Source organism: Mercenaria mercenaria, chromosome 16 (assembly GCF_021730395.1).
Source record: "Mercenaria mercenaria strain notata chromosome 16, MADL_Memer_1, whole genome shotgun sequence".
Classification (NCBI taxonomy): domain Eukaryota; kingdom Metazoa; phylum Mollusca; class Bivalvia; order Venerida; family Veneridae; genus Mercenaria; species Mercenaria mercenaria.
This window is the reverse complement of record NC_069376.1, coordinates 23,511,791-23,536,055: the sequence shown is the minus strand read 5'-3', so window position 1 is coordinate 23,536,055 and position 24,265 is coordinate 23,511,791. Positions and strand designations below refer to the sequence as shown.

The 24,265-nt window shown below is 34.9% G+C and overlaps 1 protein-coding gene across 1 annotated transcript in view; it reads right to left on the bottom strand.

Moving 5' to 3' along the window:
- LOC123541214 (protein PHTF2-like) overlaps positions 1–24,265 on the bottom strand; it is a 64,538-nt gene that overhangs the window by 19,271 nt on the left and 21,002 nt on the right. Inside the window, exons 7-10 of the mRNA XM_053526382.1 lie at positions 17,459–18,941; positions 16,080–16,283; positions 1,665–1,701; positions 41–296 (exon numbers count right to left, since the gene is read on the bottom strand). Coding sequence (XP_053382357.1) covers positions 41–296; positions 1,665–1,701; positions 16,080–16,283; positions 17,459–18,941 — 1,980 coding nt within the window. The remainder of the gene's footprint in view (positions 1–40; positions 297–1,664; positions 1,702–16,079; positions 16,284–17,458; positions 18,942–24,265) is intronic.

Here is a 24,265-nt window from a genome sequence, read left to right as displayed (position 1 = left end):
GTCATGATCATGGTTGCAAATAGAAAATGGTTTCTCCTACCTCCATGTGTTTTTACCACTCCACTCCCAGATCACAGACAGAATATCCCAGCTCAATAATGCTGGTAAATCCTTAGAATGAAACGCTTCAAATAAGAAGGGTGTGGCAGACATAAGGAGAGAGAACGTTAACCCTATAAAAATGTAGTCTGAACTTTCTGGAATTTTATGAACAGTTTCAATAATTGCCCAGCCAATGTCCAACGCTGTAAGTTCAACCTTTTTACACTCATTTCTCTCCCAAATTATACATGTTACTGAAAGTAAAGAAAACAGTACTTCAATTACTTGCAGTTTCATTTAAAGAAATTCATTTGTAGTATTTAGTTTAGTTCTTGAAAAAACTGTATTAAGAGTAAAATCTTTACAGAAACTTTTAAAAAATTAACTTTCTATAATGACATTTTACACAATTAAAACAGGCAAATCTTATAGGGGAGCGGTGGTCTAGTGGATAAAGTGTCGGCCGCTCAATCCAGGGGTTGTGGGTTCGAGCCCCACTGGGGTCACGACCATGACTTCTCATATGACACCAGTACTGGTTTTTCCAGGAAGCGGACTCGAGAGTGGTTCCAATAAGCTTGAAGCCTCCGTAACAATCGAGCTATAACAAATTAGTATAAACTAAATCTTGTTCACAATGTCAAACCAGTATTTAACCCTTACCATGCTGGACAAAATTGGTTTTGCCTTTGTGACCAGTGGAGATCATGATCAGCATGCACATCCATGCAGTCTGACCATGATCTGCACTGTTCGCTATTCAGCTAGTATTTTTTGGTAAGCGCCCCTTTAACAGTTAATGTTACTGTCCAAAATGAATGATGGACAAGTTCATTATAGAAATTTAACGGGTGAAGGGTTAACTGAACAGTGGTGAAAAATAACTTAAGTTATGCTGTAATTAAATCACCTTTCATCAGTGTTGTGAATTTAGAAACCATGTTAACAGTACTTATGTTAACCTTTACTCATCCGCACATGGTAGTGACCGGCTACTAGTCATTGAATGAGAAAAGACTGTCGGCAACAAGAGTGCCATTAACAGAGAATTACAAACATGCGAGGCTTTGCAAGCATAATGGGCTGTGGAAGAAAACTGGGTATAGTAAGAAAAGTAGGAATAACAACTCTGCAGTGCAGAGCAATAATTATATGCCCTGAAATTTTAGATCATTTTAGAGGTGGCTCTAAGACACTATGCAAGTTTTTTTTGATGAGTTGGGGGTAGGGGTTAATGTGAGGTCGGCAGGCGGGGTTACATACTGCACATCATTTCATCACCACCTACCTATATTCAGTTTCAAGTCAATATAGTTTTTAAGTCATGCTCCAGACATGAAATATCACAGACAGATTTGACCTTTGAGTTCAGTTCTTGAGCTTAACCTCGGTCCTATTTACTGGTTAATATACATCCCTATCACCTACCTATATGCCAAATAAGTGGCCAATACCTTGAATGATTTATAAATTATGCTCAGATTTGACCTTTGAGGTTGATCTATTACCTTAACCTTTGACCTACTGACCTATTTTTGCTCTTTGCACATCATCTCATTCCCACCTGAATGGTCACAAAATATAACAGACGGACAGACAGGCGTTCTATATCAAGAAGTTACCTTTATCTGGTGGGTATGTACTGCTCGAGGTTGAAGACTGAAAAATGAAAAAAACAAAGATTAATCCTAATTAGCATATTGTAATTATCTACAATCAAAGGTATCAATAAAAACAAAGCTTATCTGTTGCATCTATAAGCCTAGACTGAGGACAATTTTGCATTGAGTTTTGGTATTTACCCTACTGTGGTTAAACAGCACTTACATATTAAATGGGGGTATGGCCAGTTTCGCAGATATTTACATAATTGGGTACGGCTAGTTTAGAAGACATTTACATAAAGCAGATATTGGTTTTGTGACTAGTTTAGCCACTCCCCACCCCACAATTCCCAACCAACAGATTCCCCATGTCAGTGACAGAAGTCAGCCTACCCGCATAAAACATGCAATGGAAGAGTACTGAGACATGCCTTTAGTCATATCATCAATCTTATCAATAAATATTTGCAAGGGACTCGACATTCATCCTCCCAATCGAGCACTGAAAAAGCATTCAATGCCTAAATGATAACATTTCATTATGTAAATCATAAAACAATTACAAAATCAACAACAAGAGAATAACCTAAAACACCTAATGATTAAATCATTGTACAAACATGCAATAACAATATCCAAAGAGCTATAAAAATAAATAGATTGGCAACTTGAAAGGCACAGAGCAAATCTCGCCAACCTCCCGTGACAAAAAAACAAGATCTCGTTTACCGGAAAGGCGCTTTCTCCACGCGCCATTTTGTATGCGAAAGCAATTATTCATCGGTAAAATAATTATCACCGTATGACCACACTTCTTTCGATGGCAAAAAAAAAAACGTGTACTTCGTGTCTTAAGACCATTTCAAATTAAACTAATTTTGTTTTAGAAGCTAACATGTATTTTAAATGTAGTTTTAAAGGTACAAATTGTAACTCCATGCTCGCCGATGTTTGTTTTTAGTAAGATAACGCCAAATCACGCTCTGACACGAGCTCACGCGAGATTACAGCCAGTTGCCATTCTGTGTATTTTATACTTCTTTGCAATATCTTACTACAAAATGTGATTTTTCAGAATGCTTATTTCTGTAAGTAGCACACCAATAAGCATGCACTGAAAGCTATGAAAGGTACTAATCATCTCTATGTCTTAATCAAAATTTCATTATGTAATAATTATGTGTACAAGAAAAAACTAAAACAGGAACAAAACAGCCTGAATTGCTCACCTGAGCTCTCACATGTTAATAAATGTATACAAAAGATATTGAGGTTAAATTGATATACCAAAACAGTTGCCTTGTAAACAGATATACATTTTATCAGGAAAACAGCTTATAGCTGATGATCCGCACTTATTTCATTTGCTTGTTAACATCTGAAAATGTCGACTTAAAACAGATATTTTGAGCAGGTGACCTAATTTTGACCTCAGCAAGGGTTAAACAATAGATTACTGAATGTTAACAAGCTGTGTAAAGTTGCTTATTTGACCAAAACCCTGTTTGTTGGTTGATATATACTGTGTTGGTATTATGCACAACAGTACAGGTAGTGCTTCTCACTATTCATTACTGTGCCATTTTATGTATAAAACCACACTGATATTGCCTGCAAATGTCGCCCATAAACCAGTGGCGACTACAAGTAAGCTTAAAACATTATACATACATGTACTAGTATTTGGTTATTTATGAAGATATGAAAAAGTATTGTTCAGTTTTAATGTTTATCAGAATCGCACATTTCATCATCACAAAATATATTTAGTAAACAGATGTATAATATGAGCTTATGATAATATATTTCATGTGATCTACATCAAATATACAGAAAAGTTCTCACATAAAACTCATGATGTGTAGACATATAAAATTTGTATCAATTTATCATCTGAATTTCCATAACTCTCTGATGATTTCTGTACAACCTGCACATTCTGTATGCAAGAATTTATGCCAATACATTGGCGCTGAACCAATAAGTAAGTGATGGCCACACAGGAAGTTTAAACACCACACAATGTGCTGGTAAATGTTTTACAATAGATTGTTAGTCACAGCAATCATTAGATATAATAATATAAGTGGGATAGCTGATACAACAACTGTTCTTTCCCTCTGCATGGCTGGTATTTCTAATTCAATTAATTATAATACATTTTCGTCAACATTAAAAGTATAAGATTCACCCTGACATTAACAAAAGTCTGTAAGACAACTTAGATCTTGATTATTCAACACTTGGTACAACAAATTATTTCCGTAAATTTAAAACTCTATTATAACAATCATAACAACTTGCACGCAACTAACTTTAACTAACTTTTTGAAATAAAAAAAGGGCAGTAATTTGAATCAATTTCTACTTAAGAGTTCTCTAATTTGCATTTTTATTTGATGAGAAGGAAAGTTGTAGTTGAAACTGAGATAGAGCTTGACAGTTTAACCAAATTTCCTAAATCAGAAAAGACCAATTATTATAGTTCCTATCAAAAGTTATCTAACCTTGTCTTGTAATGTTTAATGACTAAGAGGCTTTATGTGAAGCATAAATACATTTTACAAGCCTCGACCTTAGCGGTGGACCGTTGGACCGACGCAACCAAAATATTGGCAGGTCCACTAACTATCAAAAGTTGGGTAGACCGACGGTCAACCAATTTTCAGTCACGGTCTGCAAGTAAAATAAAACCCTTAAAAGTGAAAAATAAGAGGAAAAAATCGTACCCATATCGGCGAATTCACAAAACGAAAGTTGATTTTGCCTTAAGTATGGCATTCTACAGTTATAAGCATTGGCGAGTTAAAGTCAGGATAGCACGAATGGACTACTCCACCGATCGGGCGAGTGTTTTTTACGTGGTAACTTTACCAAATTGAGAAATTACATCAGGCAAAATTACCTGGGTTGACTGGAATTTACCCGCGAATCGTAAAAATATCAAAACGTCATGCTGGTAATTTTCCATTCCACAAGCACGTGCGCCCTATCGTAATATCTAATTTACATCGCGGTTACTTTTGACACAAAAAACGCGCGTAGTGCATTCATTTTTTAATATAATCGCTTCAAATTTTCAACACCGCTTGGGAACTAATACAGTTTGAATTCTATAACAATTTTAATAAGATATCGACAGGAATGTAGGCAAAATTCTTTAAAAACGATCAAATTTTCATATAATGTTTTGTAAAATTTCAGACAGCGCGATCTTGATTATTTATTTCTTTCTTAAAGTAAATAAACGGTACATACTATGGTAATAAAATTCAGACTTTTGACCAGAAAGTACACAAAACACAATTAAAAAATCTTAAATAATGAAAAAGCGGCAGCAATTTAAATACATGGAGTAAAACGATTTTTGGCAAACAGATTTCTGTTAGCGCGGCAGAATAGGTTACGTGACCTCGTGAACGTAAATAGAAATTGTGGTTTTAAAATAAAGCAGTATGATGTCGTTGCGGTTTTTAGTAAGTTTTAAATGATTCTTTGTACATGTATTTTTTGACACAACACTTTGTTAGATATTCTTCTCAAACAATAATGTAAATTCCTTGAGGGCAAATAGGTCACAGAGGTAGGATATCCACTATTATCGTTCACGGCTTAACGCATTTACATGTCAGTTTATTCGGGATATTGCACATTCGCTTTTAAAAAATTAAAGAAAAAACTTTTTTATTGATTTCTTCTCAACAATTTAAGGAATCGAGAAAGTACGATCAGACAGTGATGTGTCACATGGCGCGAAAACATGACGTAATGCCATGACAATCTCGGGCAACTATACCGCTTTGATCTCCACTTCAGATGCCATAATATTCAAACTGACACCCTTCATTTAGCTCTTTGAGGAGGTGTTAATTGATAATGAAAATATGGCCAATTACTTAGTTTATCAACAGAATCATTACCGACAATTGTTAATGGGTTTTTTTTGTTGTTTTTTGTTTGTTTGTTTTTTTTTCATTTTCAACACGGGTCGGGTGAAGATGATTATTGTGTCCATATTTTGGGACACTTTTCAAAATAATTATTTTCGGGATAACAGATTGCTACAGTCTTCATTTTTAATTATTTTAGAAATAAGTCCTGTTTCTTTGAGTCATATGAAGTTATGACGTCTACAACATCACAATTTTTGTGATAGAATTGGAGGTCCACTAAAGTCTGAGCAGGTCTACTAGATTTAAGCAGTTGGTGGACCTGCTGGCAACTGCTGAAAAAAGTTAAGGTCGAGGCCTGTTTTACTGAGAAACCATTTGACAGCTGGGTGCAAAATTTTAACCAAATTTTTTAATCCAAAAAAGTGCTTTAATTAACATTCAACTTTCCTGAAAAAGGGCTTTAATTAACATTCAACTTTCCCGAAAAAGGGCTTTAATTAACGTTCAACTTTCCCAAAAAAGGGCTTTAATTAACACTAAACTTTTCCGAAAAAGGGCTTTAATTAACATTCAACTTTCCCGAAAAAGGGCTTTAATTAACACTCAACTTTCTCGAAAAAGGGCTTTAATTAGCATTAATCTTTACCAAGAGTTACCTAACTTGGTTACTTCAGTAGGTTTGATGGCTAGGAAGCCTTGGTTTAGGATTCAATCCCTTACATACAAAACATTAACTAAAGTGTGATGCTAATGATGCAGACACCACTGATATCAATGCTTGGGTGAGTGGAAGATGGCTGGAGCTAGGGCCATTACAAAATATTATATTTTACAACCAAACATTCCTTAAATTAATACGTTACTTCAATAATATTCATATACATAATATACCATGTACTTTAAGTCATTATCAAATTGAAAACATGAAAATAATATCATTAACTAAATCATAACTAAAAGTAAAATATCTCAACAAAAACTTAATTAAATAAAGTAAAACTTTGACTCAAAAAAAAACATACAAAACAGAAATTATACTATTTTTAAATAAAGCAAAAATTGTAAATAATAATATTTTAATTTCTATCAATAACAATGTAGGGCCCTTGGTCCAGTATAATGGTAACCCTTATTACCTTATTTCATTGCAAGCAATATAAGAATTAACAGAAGAAATTAATATCAAATTCTTTTTTAACAAGGCAGTCTGAATGACAGCTATATCCCCCGCCATTGTTATGGATAGTAAAGGGTTGATGGTATTGGATGAAACCATTAAAAATTCAAGATGTGACCTTGACCTTAAGCTGGCAGGGGTGAATTTTGAAATATGCACATTGTCTTGATAAGGGGAATATTACAGCTAAGTCATATTAAAACCCTTCAAGGGGTTAAGGAGATACAGAGCAGACATAAAATGGAAGGCTAAAACATTTGACCCTAAGTTATAACCTTGACCTTGAGCCGATATGGCTGACTCATGAGTTCTGCATATTGTCATTGGCTTAACCAAAGGCCCTTTTTGAAAAATAGTTATTAACACACTAAAGAAAATAGCTAAAAGTACTATTGTTACGCATTGATATATTTATATGAATATACATTTAATATTATAGTAGAAACTTGATATCTGTCCATAGGACACTGGTGCCCCCACTTACTGCCACTGTTAGGTCATATGTCACTTACTAAATCAACTTTCTTTATTATCTTCATCTCGGCGATATATGACCATTTTGTGTCGATTTGCCGTAAAACCCAACTCACTCACTTATTATCTTCATTGTTAAGAACTGTAAAAATTTTGTTTTTGGTCTTCTATCATAAAGTGTGTAATGCACACTCAACAAGGTTCCATTCCACGTGAAGTTTTATACAAATCCCATCAAACGAACAAGTCAAGACAAATTGTACTGGAAAGCTACCATTGAAGGGTGAAAAGGATATCATAATTTTTTCAAACATCATATAGAAACACAGGATACATCACCCCCCCCCCCCCCCCTCCCCACCCTCACACACACACCCCATTGTGCACAAATTTACATGCTGGACAACAACATTCCTATAAAGTTTCATGACTAGGTTAAATATACCACACAGTAACCACATTTTTTGCAGACTTTTTAGGCCTTTTTGCATATATCTGACTAAGTCAAGGCCATTGGTCTGATTAAGTTAAATCCCAGACAAACCCCCAAGGTGAACAACTTCACCAGCCGAATAATATTGCTATTAAGGTATTAGGCCCATAATAGAGTACCTCCTTTTTGAAGAGTATTCAATTTCTACCATAAACCTACTTTGACTGCAATTTTCAGGGGGGTGTAGGTTCAAGCCCCATTGGGACCAACATTTTTTTCCCTTATTTTCCTTTTTTTCTTGTAAGTTTTTACTTCTTTCAAGACTTGTTATTGATTTATTGTACAAAAGTGGAAAACAATCATTTGATAAGCGATTTCTTGCTGTTCAAAGTGAATTTACCTCTGAAACAGAAGGGGTAGAGTTAGACATCTTTAAAAATACTGAGTTATATGCGGTAAAAGTTCTCTATTTTGCCTTCATTCTTTAGATTACATATTGTGGAAGAAATATAGGTAGGTTTTACTTCTGCCCCAAGGTTATTTTTGAATGAAGTGAGCAAAATTCAAAACAGACACGAAGGATTTGACCTTAATTTTTCAATGTTGGAGTTAGAATTCTGTGTCATTAAATCCGTTTACTCGAGGCACCCTAGAAATAATGATACTGACAGTTTTTATTTTGTGTTTTATAATTGTTTACCAATAGTTTGACGTTTCTTTCATAAAAAATAATGGTATATTGAATTCTCTGCAAACGTTTTGGATAAAGGCCACCACTTTGAATTTTTTCTCTACTTGAGCTTGAGGAAATACTATAAATTACACAAAATTTATAAAAAACGACACGGTAAAAGTTTTTAAAAATTTGCAATCAAGTGCGAAGCACGATCAACTGTAAGAATATACCCAGCAAATGCCATTTTTTAAACATTACTATTAGGGGTCTAATACCTTAAAAGTGTTTAAAATGACTCTAGTTTAGATACTTTTTAATATATGCAAGAGACGAACTACTCTACAAATGGATACTTCAGTGACTGCCCATTTGTACAATGATGCCATATATTATAGAGAATGTTAAGTCACCTAAGATCAACAGAATGAATAGATTTACTGTAACCAATTGTCCTCCTAGGCATATAAATATCCATTTGTAAGTGCGTACAGACAGACAGACAGACAAAGGCAAATCTAAGTCATCCCCAACACACACAAGAAAAATGTGATAATGAAAGAAAATAGGTGCTAATATATAAGTTATACTGTACTGATAACTCAATTCTATTAAAAGTGGCACAGGATCACATTCTGTAAGTAGATCTATACATAGAGCTCCGAATTTGGCTACCCTACTGGGCCTCAGTCCAATGGCAGGACAGAACAGAAGCTATGACTAAACTAAAAGGGATGTAAAATGTTAACTTTTTTTTCAGTATTTTAAACTGTCATAACTTCTGATCTGTTCATTATTACAAAGTGTCTGCACTGTACTTTTTCTGTTATTACAAGTGTCTGCACTGTACTTTTTCTGTTATTACAAAGTCTGACCTTTTCTAAATCATTAATTAGAAAAGGCTTACCGAAAACATTGCCTTACAGATACTTTACAGATGCCATTAAAATGTACCACTTTTAAATAAAATTTTCAGTTAGACAAAGTAAACTATTGGTAATATTTAAAAGAAGAAAGATGAGAGGGTTATGATAATATCAAAGATACATATTTAATAATTTAGTGTTTATAACTTATACAAAACAAGACACTATGAGATTCCATAAAAAAACAAGTTTTTCAAACTCAAACCAGCTAAAAAAACTATCTTTTTTCTAAACATTAGCAAAATTATGTTTTTTTTATAAGTAACATTGGCTAAAATGGTCTTATATACAATCCTAATCTTAGTCCCTGTAGCTTTGTGTTTTGCAAATGTTACGAGAAAACACCTTTTATCTGATTTTTTGTAACTGTATCAATTCAATAAAATCATTTAGAAGACAGTTCAAATGTTCTTCTTTATTAGAATAACTCCATTTACTGAGATGAAAATTATTTTTCACTATCGTTTATTGAAACAGTGGAAACAGTGAACTTACGGCCACTAGTGTATACTGTAAAAGCAGAAATTTTCGAGAGGGTTTAATTTTCACTATGTTCACGAGGCCCTACATCTCATGAAAATTAATCCTCGAGTAAATATTCACCATTAGTATAATTCAAATTCAATTTTAAGTACAACAACATTTTTACGATTTTGTGAATATTAAACCTCGCGAACATACTCGAATTTTCAAATTCGCGAATTTTTGACCCAGCGAAAATATGTGTTTTAATAGTATGCCATCTCAACTTTTCTCATGCTAATATTAGCTTCCAGTAACTTATACTTCATTTGAACTGGAGTTATTGAGCAGATATGTTTTTTTCTATTGGTAATCCGAAAATGGTATTGATATAAGCTTCCTGTAACCTCACTGTCATTTTAATAATTATATCTTATTAATAACTTGAATTATCGTGAGTGCATTATACTTCTATATTTAGTAACAGTCACATTGACCTCACTGGTCCAATATGATATTCCAGCCTTTGATTTACTGTGCTAAGGTTCATTTTGGTAGTTACTGATTTTTCTATTTTTAGTATCAATGACCTTGACCTTAAAAACACTGTTCCAGGAAAGCTGTGTTTCCATCACAATTGCTCACGTACTTTAGATCTTGAAGCAATTTATATATATACTTGCATGATTGTATAGAAATATGATTTGTCTAAAAACAATGACTAGATGAGAACTAGGGCTGTTTTTATACTGAACTTTGAATGAATTAAAAGTTTTACTGAAGATACACTGGAACTTCTTTGAAATAAAATTGATGATGAAAAAGAAGTGCTTTATTGCTAAATGAGATATTCAGAGCTGCTCTGTAACAAACCTGTGGATACACTTAAATAACAGTTGATATATTCACTGTTTTGAACTTAAATTGGGGACCTGTAACTTTATCGACAAGATAACTGGATTATAAAACTGCATTGTCATAAACAGATTAAAAAACCCAAAACATGTTTTTACACTAAAATGGGGATTCTCTATGCTTAAATGGCTTTGAAATGAACTTGGAATATTCGAGAATTGCTTTGAAATGAACTAAGGATATGCAAAACTGACTGTGGAATGATCTGAGGAATTCAAGAACTACTTTGAAATGAAGTTAGGATATTCAAGGTTGGTTTTTAAATGAACTGAGAAAAATTCAAAAAGGGCTTTAGACTGAACCGAGGATATTCAAGAATGGCTTTGAAATGAACTAAGGACATGCAAAATGTCTATGAACTTCACTATAATGAATGTATTAGGTCTATTTTAAAGCTGAACTAGATGATGCAACAGAACTTCTTAAACTTTATCGATAAGTATTTGAACAACTTCATAACTGAACTAAGCTCTACCACTGATATCAAACTGAGGATACATGAGCTCTACCACTGATATCAAACTAAGGATACAAAAGTTCTGCCCTTGATATCAAAATGAGGATACAAGAGTTCTGCAATTAATGTTAAAATGAGGATACAATAGTTCTGCCATTGCTATCAAACTAAGGATGCACTAGTTCTGCCATTGATATCAAAATGAGGATACATGAGTTCTCCCATTGACATCAAAATAAGGATAAATGAGCTCTATTATTGATATTAACTGAGCAATGATATCAAACTGCGGATACACTAGCTATGCAATTGATATCAAACTGAGAATATATGTTCAGAGTTCAAACAGAATGCAAATATTATGTGAAATTGTTTTACCTGCTTTTTCTAGAAAAATATTAATAAAATTAATAAAATTTCAAGTAAAAAATCATGACAAATATATCTATCAAAGGTGTAGTTCAATATTAAGGTATATTGAAACAACTGAAAATGTTAAAATAGAAAGAATAGCTAATAATATCATATGAAAAAGAATAATTCGTCAGGTTTCATACCTTGGAACTGGAATAATGCTACATATCACAGGTAAAATATTTTGAGTACATGTAAATAGCTAAATAATACTTGAATGAGTAGAAAAAGATCAAACACTTAATTTAGTAAGAAGACATAATTTTTACTCAGCATTTCTTTCTAAGTTACTTCTATTTATTTCGTTTTATTTAAAACGTGCATAGCCATAATAAACACTACTATTGATGTATCATGTACTTAACAGATTCAAAAATCTATCAGACTGGCCATTTTTTTCCCATTTGTAGGTAAGTATATTGTGTCTTTAATGGTGGAAAGCCAGTCCTTAATGCACAAATCAGTTCACTTCAGAGGAAATAACTTAAACCTCCTCCATGAAAAGAATGGTCCTTCTATTAAACTTAAGAAAGAGTTTGATGAGCAAAAGTCTTTGGAGAAATGAAAATAGCAATTTATTATTTGAGACCAAATTTCTTTTTTTTTTTATTCAGACACATTTCTGTACATAATTCTCCTTTTTTCCTCTCGGGGAAACTTCATATTCAGGAGACCTAAACAAAATGTACTTATTTTGATGCCTTTTTATGATTTTCAAACTTTCACAAACTATATTTACATAAGTCAGGTCAAGATATTTCTTGGCAATAGTGACAAAAACAAAGTTTATAATAGGGCAATTTTTATTTCTTTGTCACACAGTAGCTTATTTACAGATAAGAGCTAGTCAAGTTTTTATACTGTTCCTTTTGATAAAATTCTTTAGAAAGGCCACAAGTCTCCTTGATGTCAGAGGATAGCAATGCTCGACTATTCTAAAGCATTGTCACTAAAATAAATGAGTACAAAAAGTTGAAAAAGGGGCATACCTTTGTGAAGAAGTAATAATAAGCTATGGAACATGTGACACTGTGCATGTCAAATTATCACACTGAAGATAATGTGAGGGGTCAGCTAATTCCCACTAGTGCTTGCTGAGATACAAGCTTACATACAAAACTTAACCAGAAATAACTAAGCTAGAAAAGGGTCTACCTTTGTAAAATGCAACACAGACTTATGGAACCTGTGCACTGCATGTCAGTTCATTTATAGGAACATTTCATTACCTCTTGTGAACAGACCCAATCAGACCATATTGTGTTGCTAGGTTGCGTTCTATGCTTCCAAAGGATCTTTTAACAGAGTCGTTACTGACTATCTGGTCTTTTAGTGCTGTGTGGCAGCTGTAAAAAGTCTCCCCATACTTGGACACAGTGTTATTACTGTTCTCGTCCTTTGGGATCATGGAGATCATTCATTTCTACTGTTACACATTTCTGCTTAAGTCGGTGCTAGGGGCCATGAGGGGTGTTACACAGTTCATTATCTCTCATGAACAGACTCAATCAAACCGAGTCTGCTATTATGTTTCTAGGTTGCGTTCTATGTTTCCAAATAGACCCGTGTCTTGCATGTCAAATCATCACAGTGTACAAGTAAATAAAGTTTTAATCCATTCCTGCAGGACCTGGTGGTTACTGAGATACCAGCTTACTTACAAACACTTAAAAAACAAAACAAGGACACAGACACCGATGTACACGCAAACCCCAACAAACTGGTGAGTGCAATAGCTCTACCTAGTCTTCAAATATTAGAAATAAAAATTGCTTTTCAGCCACTTTAAGAAATGAAGAGCAATAAAATCAAATTATTAATTCACTGCGGTCAAATTTTACAACATTTGAAAAAAAAATTAAATATGGAACACAACTTTAAGAAATCACTGCAAAAACTCTAATTCCACAAAGTACATTAAATTTTTTGAAATGGTCAAATTAGTGACAAAGTCAAAGTAAGGGAAATATAGACACTGTAAAACTACAAGGTGTAATACCCACCTGGCGTCTGTTCTGTAATTGGAATTTGTTAGAAACAAATGAGATTGGTGTATATATATATATAAAAGAAAATAATCTACAAAATTAACTAAAACATGCGAAAATTAAAACAGACTGTGCTCATGAATGCCTGACTGTGAAAATACAGGGTGTGCAGAAGTTTGAACTCAAAAAAGTAAAACAAAAAAATACTTACAACATAACAAAACATATTAAAACCACTAACTGAAAATACGTAAAATTGAGATATTTTTTATAAATAAAGTGTATTTATTTTTGAATTTTTTTTTTCAAAAATAAATATTTCAAGTCCAGACAAAAGAAATACACTTAAAGAACAAGGCGAAAGATAAAATAAACAAATATAGAAACTTTCCACACACCCTGTATTTTGTATTTAGCAACATAGGTATATTGTGTGTCATATGATGGTAACACAACATTTTGTATTTAGTCAATGAAACATCATTCTACACAAGCATACTTATCACAAAAAACAAAGACAGACACATTAGATTACTTTAAACAAGAGGACCATGACAGCTCTATACCACTCACCAGAGTTTCACACCTCAAACAGGTATAACAAGATACCTTTTAGCCAAATAACTATGAAAACTGGCCTGCAGGTTGTGAGGAAAATGTTTTCAAAATTTACCACAGTGCTATACAGGGAAGACTTTACCTGATCATTAGACAGTCTTGCTTTATGGCTTTTATCATGATGGCTATTATCAATTTTAGTAGAGGGTCACCCAAGGAACATTTCTGTAGCCAATCAGTGGTTTAGGAGTAGATGCTGTATGGAGATTTTCCTATTTTTATCACAGTTGGACATGTTTCTTGACAAATCTGAATGATATTAACACTTGCTAGACAGTCAATCAAGAAACATTTCTATAAAACTTATAACTGGACCCAAAATTTAGGAGATGTTGTTTGGATGATGTTCAAAGTTTCCACTGTATACATACAGGGAAAAGTGACCATGCCCCCTGGTGGCCATGTTTCTTGATGAACTCGAGTAATCTTAACACTTTAGGTAAAGGTTTAACCAAAGAAATTTTGTATACAATTATTTCAAAATAAATCTGTGGTTTAAGAGATGTTGAACAACTTTGGAAAAGGACCATCCGAGGAACATGAAGGCCAAGTTTCGTTAGATTCAAGAGGAACAGTTTCAGAGGAGATTCTGTTACAAGAAAATGGTAAACTAAAGACAGATGTCGAACTGCAAGTGATCACAATAGGTCACCTTGAGCACATTGTACTCTGGTGAGCTTTTAACCTTTAATCTGGTAAAACAGAATTACTTCATATTTGAATTATTATTAATGTTTAAATACCATTAGTCCTTTATATACTTAATCTTCAATGGACCCCAAAACTAGCAAGCTGTAAAGTTGGCCCCATTTTGTTTCATTACAGGAGTACACTACATAAATAAGTATTTTATGAATGTGCTCTTTCCACTTATACCAGAAAATGATGAATATTTTCACAAAGGTACTTAATTTGGAACACCTCTACATGAAATTGTACTATTAAATGTTCTGTCTGATGAAACACTTTGTCTACAAAAGTACACAGAAGCTTTCCCTAACAAACTTCTAGTTTCCCTGGGGACGGTCTGTTTCTGAACAATAATTTAGTTTACAGAGCTCAAAATAATGCCCAATGGAATAATGGTGTTAATCATATAAATTAACTAAGACACTAAACTAATTTGGGATGTAGGAGCATAAATCAAACTTCATTTTAGTGAAAATTTGCATCCTTAATGTATTAAAGACCAAAAACTAAAATTGTACAACATTATGAACTTCTAACATTTTTACCAGAATTATTTGATACTTAGCCAAGCATAAAACAAAGCAGCATTTCCCCAGTGCTGGTACATTTCGCATCAGTATAATAAACCTAGATACTTTTCTATTTCTTTCAACACAGCAGACTCTGAGACACAAAAAGATACGTAAAATCTTTTGATAAACTTTTGAAATAAAACGAAGAACATGATAATATCACCTGTGAATGCCTGAAGCAGGGACGATACACACTTCGTTTACGGTAAATTCTTAGCGTGTATCTGGAGATGCAACGGTATGTAACCAAAGTATGTCAGATAAACTATGGCTCACCACAAGTTAAAACTAACTTTGATTTTTGACTTTTGCTTGTACAAGCAGCAAAAACAGCATTTTCAAGAGTAAGAGAAACTCAACCTAAAAACAGCATGCCCAAATAATATTCACAGTTTTTTTTGTTTTTTTTTCATCTTAAGTCTGATGTATTTCAGAACTACTGACTAACATGCCACAAACTCAATTTCTGTCTAATTCTGCCACAGAATACCAGATATATACACAAAAGCATTCCTTTTCTTTTACACAATACAAGATTACTCTGGACAGAAAAATCAGAGGTGAAAATGAGTTAGGAAAATAAGGTAGGGTATCAAGGGGCAAATTCTCAGCTGAAAAAACAAATCCAAAATTTTTCAACTTTTAAATTTTGTAAATACCATGAAAATGAAATTTGATCAAATTATATTTTACAGTTGCCATTTATTTTTTTCGCCCTGGGATTGTAAAGATAAAACTTACTGTAAGAATGTTCATGGCATGTAAGTTACTGGTTGTTATTCCCACATTTTGGCCACTTTGTACAGACTGTGCTTCATTTTCAGACTCCTGGTCTGGTTCCTCATTTTCAGCAATCTCCGGCTCTGTTCCACAGCTGCTCGACTCAGTCGTACTGTTAACATCGGACTGCAAATGGTCACCCCATTCTTCTGAACTGGCCATGTTCTGTATCAGAAAGATGCAATATAAGAGTTTCTGTACAGAGCTATAATTTCAGTGGTGCCGACATCACTCAATAAATACAGCTAGAGTTCGCTTTCCTGGTAACTACAATACACTAGGGTTTAAAGTCAGCTTTTGCCTGTCACAGCTAACAAAACAAAAATGTGGGGTGTGAGGGTGGCAGCAAAAGCTCTATCTATAGGTTAAATCTGTGTACTAGCAAAGTGCAGGTGTCCTACAAATACAGCTGAAACTTGATATCTCCATTAAATATCTTATTTTGAAAATAAAAGGACTTTAAAATTTAACCTTGGTAAAGGTGCATTCCGCTAAGTGTATTGCACTTACTTCATATATGTATGCGTATAACAGAACAATTTCAGGCATAGCTTGAAAATAATCTGAGAATAATAACAGGTGTGAATTTGAATCACTTAATATCACCCCTGTTTAGAGGCAAAAGTTTTTCCCTCTGACTGATAGGATTTCATTTTTGCTTAGACAAAATCAGAGTTGCTGTAAGTCAAATCTGTCTAAAACAAGGCAATTTTGCGTATATCAATATGGGATTTTTGTTAGGATTTTATTTTGAAATTTCTTCAAGAGAACTGTAATTGTGAGACAAACTAGTTTGTATCTGTATGTGTGCATTATGTCTTTTTGATTGAAATTCAACCTTTGTTATACTTCAATGGCAGACATATATCTCACGAAACAAAACCTTCATACTTAATAAACAAGAGATGTCCGTAAGACAGCACGCTCGACTTTTCTCAGTGCTTGACTCTGAATTAGAGCTTTGCCAGTAAAAGGGGCATAAATCTGTTAAAATTCTAATCAAAGTTATGGGAATTGTTTCTTATGGTGTAGCCTTTGGTAGTAAATAAGTATTTCAAGTTTCAAGTCAATAGCTTTGATAGTAACAGAGATACTGGACGTTATATAAAACTTTAACCAAAAATTCTAAGTTAAAAAGGGGTATATTTGACTTTATCAAAAACTTTAACCAACGACGATGCCGATGCCGACGCTGGGGCGAGCGCAATAGCTCTACATTTTCTTCGAAAAGTCGAGCTAAAAATGTACTGTTTTATGTTTCAACACACTTTAGACAAACCCAATGTATTTCATATCCCAATGAAAATTGCAACATCTTAAATAAGAATATACACCCTTACCCTTCGACTACCTCGACTGTATTCCGTACCCTCGGTTTCTCCCTCTGAAGAACTGACCCCAGTTGTACTGTGTGTACTGTGGGTCTTAGCATCTCTAAGAGTCAAACTGGCTTGTCTACGATTTCTCAAAATGTTTCCACTAATTTCTGTTGAGTCTGGCAAGTTCATTTTTCTCCGTCTAACATTTGGCAAGAGTTTAGTAGAGGCAAGATTATTGTCTGATTCCGATTCGGTGTCAGAATTTGGGCACATACCACTTCCCCTCAAAGCTCTCTTTGTTTGTAACAAGACATCTGATTGGGTATGAGTAGGAGTTCCCTCCCTTGAGCTTTTTGGAGTGATCTCCCTTAGTTGAACTAAGTCTTTAGTAAAATGGACAGAACTGACAGAATGTGTGGTGCTGTTTTGTGCATCTTTTGTAAATTCAGAAGATTTGGACATATAGTCAGTATGACTTTCTAGCTTCAAACTAGTTGGACAAGTACTTTTTAAAGCTCTTTTTTGACTAGATAATTCTTTGGTTTCATTATTTGTATCACAAGCACCATTCCTGCTCTCCTTTTCTGGAGAGTTCTCAAGTGATATGTTTAAAAAAGAACCATCACTGTCTTCAGTATGTGGTTGTTTTTTCAAAACAACTTTACCACTTGAGCTATTTTCGTCAGTTTTTCTATGATTGTCGTTTATGACTTCTTTGGTACTAGCTTCACCACTACACTGTATTACAGATGAGTCTTGATTTGGCATGACCTTATTAGATTCCACATGTGACTCACCCTCAAACTGTATTTTCTTACTAAGGTCAGTATTTCCTGTGTCAAGTATTTTCTTATCCTCTGACTTGATGCCAACAAATGTTTCTGCTCCGACTGAAGTAGCATTCACAGTTACTGGGCTGGTGTTCACTTTTAATACATCATCATCATCATTATCAGAGGAAATCGACTGACTATGCCTTTTAGACTTTTCACAACCATCATCAATCACGGCTAACTTGTCATCATCTGAATTAGAATCCTTTGGAAAATCACTTTCTTGACTTTCATTCTTTTTAAGAAATGCTTGAACTTTTTTTGTAGCCTCAGAACTGCAAGACACAGTAATTCTTGGAGAAATATCCAATTTATTATCAACTAAGTTATCTCTCTTTCCACAACCATTTGAATCATGTTCAACTGAAGATGTTCTATCAGCAATAGAGTCACTAGCTTCGTGAGTGTGGTAAGCTGATTCAGAGTCCTGAGAACACTTTTCGTGACTGTGTTCCCGTCTCAAACTCGGCCGCTGATTGTTGGGTTTCAATCTCACTCTTCTTTCCTTCGTCCTTTCTCTAAGCGGCCTTGACCCTTTATGACCTTTCATACTGGATTTGGATTGGTTAGGTGAGGGGTCACATTGAGCTGTAGAAGCACTTCCAATCACATCAATATTAGAAACACTTCCTCTGTTCTGTGACAAGGACCTTTTCCGTCTCCAACCATCCCTAAAACATTTGAAAAATATTATGGCCATCAGCAAATTCTATACTATTTCTCACCAATCTTTATACATTACATTTAAATGTATATTCAGATATGCAATTATTAATATATAAAACATAAAAGCGAGTTACAAATATTTACACCGAGAGTGTTATAAATTCGTGCAAACTTCATTTTGGGAATTTGCTCCGATTTGTTTTATATATATCCATGAAATGTTGAATTGTTACTGAAACCAAAAATGCAAAGCAATATACAACATGTATGTCGTAACAACTCTGAATTTGTGTGGGATGAAACTCACGAATCTTATTAACAATAAAGTTGATAATTACTAATGATAAGTGATAAACAGTACGTACAAAATCTATCTATCACTCAGTCTCTGAAGAACAGTACACAGATAAAGTCACAGAAGTTGTAAAATTTCTCTCCACATGAAAACTCAGATATGCCAAAATAGCCACCCAACCCTCTCTCAAAAATCACACATCAATATAAATACAAAAATCTATACATGTACCACACTGATTCAACACAATTCTCTCAGTATCCAATTCATGATTTTGCACTTAAGAAATAATTTATAGCAAAAGAGTGCTTTAACACTATCTATGCACGATGGGTGGTTATACGTCGGGTGCAATAATTACACGAGGGCGTGGCCCGAGTATTACCGCCCGAGTGTATAAATAGTGTTAAAACACGGTTTTGCTATAAATTATTTCAATTCTAATACACCTTTAATCTAGAACAGTAGATAAAATATAGCAGTCGCTCTTTCTTGGTCGCAACAAAATTTTTGACGTCACCGCACGTTAACGTAACGTCATTCTAGCGTAAGCATGTTTTAAGAGATACAAGCGTATCAGAATTATTAATAAAACTTTCTGCAAACAATAGACAAGTTTATAGGAGTGGATAACAGTAGGGTTATAACAATGCAGTGCTATTAACCATATTTTTATGGGTGTTTCCTGCTAGAACATAAACTAATTGTGAGAAAAGAACACTGGCTATTGTAAATTAAGACTTCAGTGTTAACATGCCAATGCAAAGAGCATGAGAAAAACATGAATCCAATACCAGAAACTGTAAAACATTCAGTGCTGGTTATAGTTTAAAGTGTAAAATCGTGTTTTGCTTTAAGTTAAGTTTCGACTTGACAGAAGAATGTCCTGCCACCCTTCAAATAGAAACTGCATGTTTTTCTTATGATAAAGTGACGTATGCAAACAATTATAAGGGATTGGTAATCAGCTGTACATAGCTTTATTAAGGAAAGGCATTTGAGCAACAAACACTTTATTCCCAAACACGGTCATCAGATCCATTAACAATTTAATGTTCTTACCAGTGCTTACTGCCCAAAGAGGATGTAACTGAAGACCTTAAATCTACAGGATGACTTTCATTCATCATTTCGAGTTTTATCATATAACTGTGAATATTTTTACATTCTGTTTTTGTTTGTTTATATTTTGCCTAACAATTTGTGCACACAGCCGTGTCGTCTAGAACGGAAGCTTATTAGGAAAGTTCATCCAAGTATTTTTCTGTCACACTGTTGAAAGCAAAAAATTTTATGTTTTAAGATAACTACAACATAAAATTTTATGCACTTCATGTGCATTTCTAACTAAGTCAAGGACAATAACTCTGATCTAAAACAGAACACCAGGTGCACGACACATGCAACTTCTAACAATCCACTGTTTTAGGACTGTAGGTCAAATACTTTTTGCGATACATGGGACACAATCCTTTATGCCCTTAATGCATATTTATGACTAAGTCAAGGGCCATAACTCTGGTCTTGCACAGCGAAATCCAAAACAAATCTCTGGTGCAAAAATTCACATGCTGAATAATATTTCTTCGCGGTTTCATGACTTTAGGTCAAACATTTTGCCATACAAACTTTTAAGCACTTAATGTGTATTTTTCACTATGTCAAGGACCATTACTCTGGTGTGGCTGTGTGAAATCCTAATTAAATCCCCAGGTGCACAACTTCACATGCTGAATAACAATCCTGTTAGGTTTGATGACTCTTGGTCAAATATCTTTTGAGATATGCACAACACAAGGTTCGAACAGATTGACAGTCGGACAGACAAGCGCAACACTTTGTGCTCCCACCCACTCAAAAGAAGTTTTTGGGGACACAAAAATGATCAACCATGAGTAGCAGTTATAACTGCAAATGTTCTAAACATTGTATCATAATGCACACTTTACATGGGCAATGTCTGCTAAATGAATGACATTGTATATTGTGATAATTTGACATATGTAAATGTAGCCAAACAATGGGGCCTCTGAACTGTTCCATCTTGAATGGAAATTAGAATGCAACAGCTGTATATAGTCCCAATGGAAAAAAAAACATGCTCAACAAACAAAGAAGGCCACGATTGCCCTAAATAGCTCACCTGAGTTTCACAGTGTGTTTGAACCATTTTGGTACAGGGCAACAAAAGGAAACTATCAGTGATGTTATTTTGATATTGAGCCATCATTTTCTGACACACAGATTATAAAAGTATACTCTATGTTTTTTAACAAGGCTGAATAATCTGTAAATGTCTGGTAGAAACTAGACAATGCTTTTGTAGAAAAGCACATGCATGTCTCCCCAAAAAGCTAATTACTGTAGTAGAAGGCAAGAAGTCAAAAGTGGACTGGAGTGAATTCAAAGAGACATTGATGATTGACTTAGTGACTGAAATGCAATATAGGGATCATCAACTCGGCATTTCCAATCATCCTATGACGTTTCAATGTTCTGGCCCCTTAGACCCTGACCTCTGAAAGAATGGCCCCCAACATCAATAGGGTCATCTACTAGGCATGTCCAATCATCCCGTGAAGTTTCAACATTTTGGGCCAAGTGGTTCTCAAGTTTTTTATCAGAAACATTTCCCATGTTCAGGCCCCTGTGTCCATGACCTTTGATGGAGTGACCAAATAAACAATAGGGGTCATCTGCAAGCCCTATTACTCTATGAAATTTGAAGGTTCTTGGTCATGTTCAGGCCCCTGTGACCTTGACCATTGATAAAGTGACCCCAAAATGTATAGGGGTTCTCTACTCTGCATGTCTAATCATCCTATGAAGTTTTAACATTCTGGGTCAAGTGGTTCTCAAGTTATTGATCACAAACGTTTTTCCATGTTCAGGCCCCTGTGACCTTGACCTTTGGTGGAGTGACCAATATAAACAACAGGGGTCATCTACAAGCCCTATCACCCTATGAAGTTCTAGCTTAAATGCTTCTCTAGTTACTGTGAAATCATTAATATTCATGGGGGACTAATTTTCGTGGATTTTGTGACTGAGTCAATCCACAAAATGTAATCCCAATGAACAAGTAATATTCCCATTCATTTTATGTTCAAAAGTTGAAATCCACGAATTCATATACCAACGAAACTGCGGTTTTGACCAAAACCACGAAATTTCATGCCCACAAAATTAAATTATTTTCCAGTATTGATCGGAAACGGTTCTCCATGTTCTGGCCCTTGTGAACTTTACCTTTGATCAAGTGACCCCAAAATCAATAGGGGTCAACTATTCTGCATGTCTAATCACCCTATTAAGTTTTATCATTCTTGGTCAAGTTGTTCTCACGATATTCATCAGAAACGGTTTTCCATGTTCAGGCCCCTGTGACCTTGACCTTTGAGGGGGTGGGAGTAGGTTATATTTCAACAAACCAAAAGGGAATTTGGTAGGTGGACAAAGTAAGTGCTGTGGAATTATTATGTAATCAAGCCAATGGTTTCAGAGGTTCTAAAATATTTCTATGAAGCCATAAAAAGAGAACTAGCCAGCCCCTTGGTGGCCATGTGTTTTTTTTTTTAACAAATCACTATGGCTTTAAGAAATTAGGCTGAGGGTCTCTCTAATATATTATTATTTTGAAAAAAATAAAATCAGGCCAGCAGATTCAAAGAAGATCTTAAAAGTTTTTGTTGCCATGGTAACCATTGATCTGCATGGATGACTTAGATTTGAAGACATTTGACAGGGGACCATCCGAGGAAATTTTTGTGCAGTTTGGTTGAAACTGACAAGATTGTTTTAGAGGATACATTCTTTAACCCTTACCCTGCTATATTTCTATAATGGACTGGTCCATCTTTCAATTTGGACAGAACCACTTATTATTCAAAGGGGTTTTCACTGAAAATTTACTGACTGAATAGCGAACAGTGCAGACCATGATCAGACTGCACGGATGTGCTGGCTGATCTTGGTCTGCACTGGTCGCAATGCCAGAATCATCTGCCGCCAGCAGGCTAAGGTTTAAAGAAAGTGTGAATGACAGACATAAGACACATGACAGACATCCAATGATACTAAAAGCTCACCATGAGCATTTTGTGCTCAGGTGAGGTAAAAACTGAGACTGAAAACTAAATATAACAACAGGCTAAAATCCAAACAGTCTAGTTCTCTTTTTACGAAATCACAACTTAAAAGTCCAAGTCACTCTAACTAAACAAGGATTGTTTGAGCTAATAAGTGATATATTTTGCTGTCAATTAATCAATCAGGGTAACAGTTCCATTATTTAACAACCAGGTTTTTTGTAAGTTTAGGAAACCTAGTACAAAATCATTCCAAAATGAGACAACTAGCCTCAAGGAAGAGAATAGTGTCAGGCATACCCCATGCTGGTTTGCTGGATTTTATGTCAAACTGACATAATTATAATTATATAAATTCTCTCATAATTTCAGGCACTGGTGGGTACCTCCCCCTCCCCTGCAGACATTTACTGACTCCGGTGGGCACCTACCCCTTCCCTGCCAGACATAATTTCAGGCACTGGTGGGTACCTTCTTCTACCACTGAAGACATAATTTCAGGCACTGGTGGGTACCTTCCTCTCCCCATGAAGACATAATTTCAGGCATTGGTGGGCACCTTCCCCACCTCCTGCATACATTTATTCAGACTCTGGTGGGCACCTACCCCTCCCCTGGCAGACATAATTTCAGGCACTGGTGGGTACCTTCCCCTCCCCCTGCAGACATAATTTCAGGCATTGGTGGGCACCTTCCCCACCTCCTGCATACATTTATTCAGACTCTGTTGGGCACCTACCCCTCCCCTGGCAGACATAATTTCAGGCACAGGTGGGTACTTACCCCTCCCACTGAAGAAATAATTTCAGACATTGGTGGGCACCTTCCCCACCTGCAGCATACATTTGTTCAGACTCTGGTGGGCACCTACCCCTCCCCTGGCAGACATAATTTCAGGCATTGGTGGATACCTTCCCCTCCCCCTGCAGACATAATTTCAGGCATT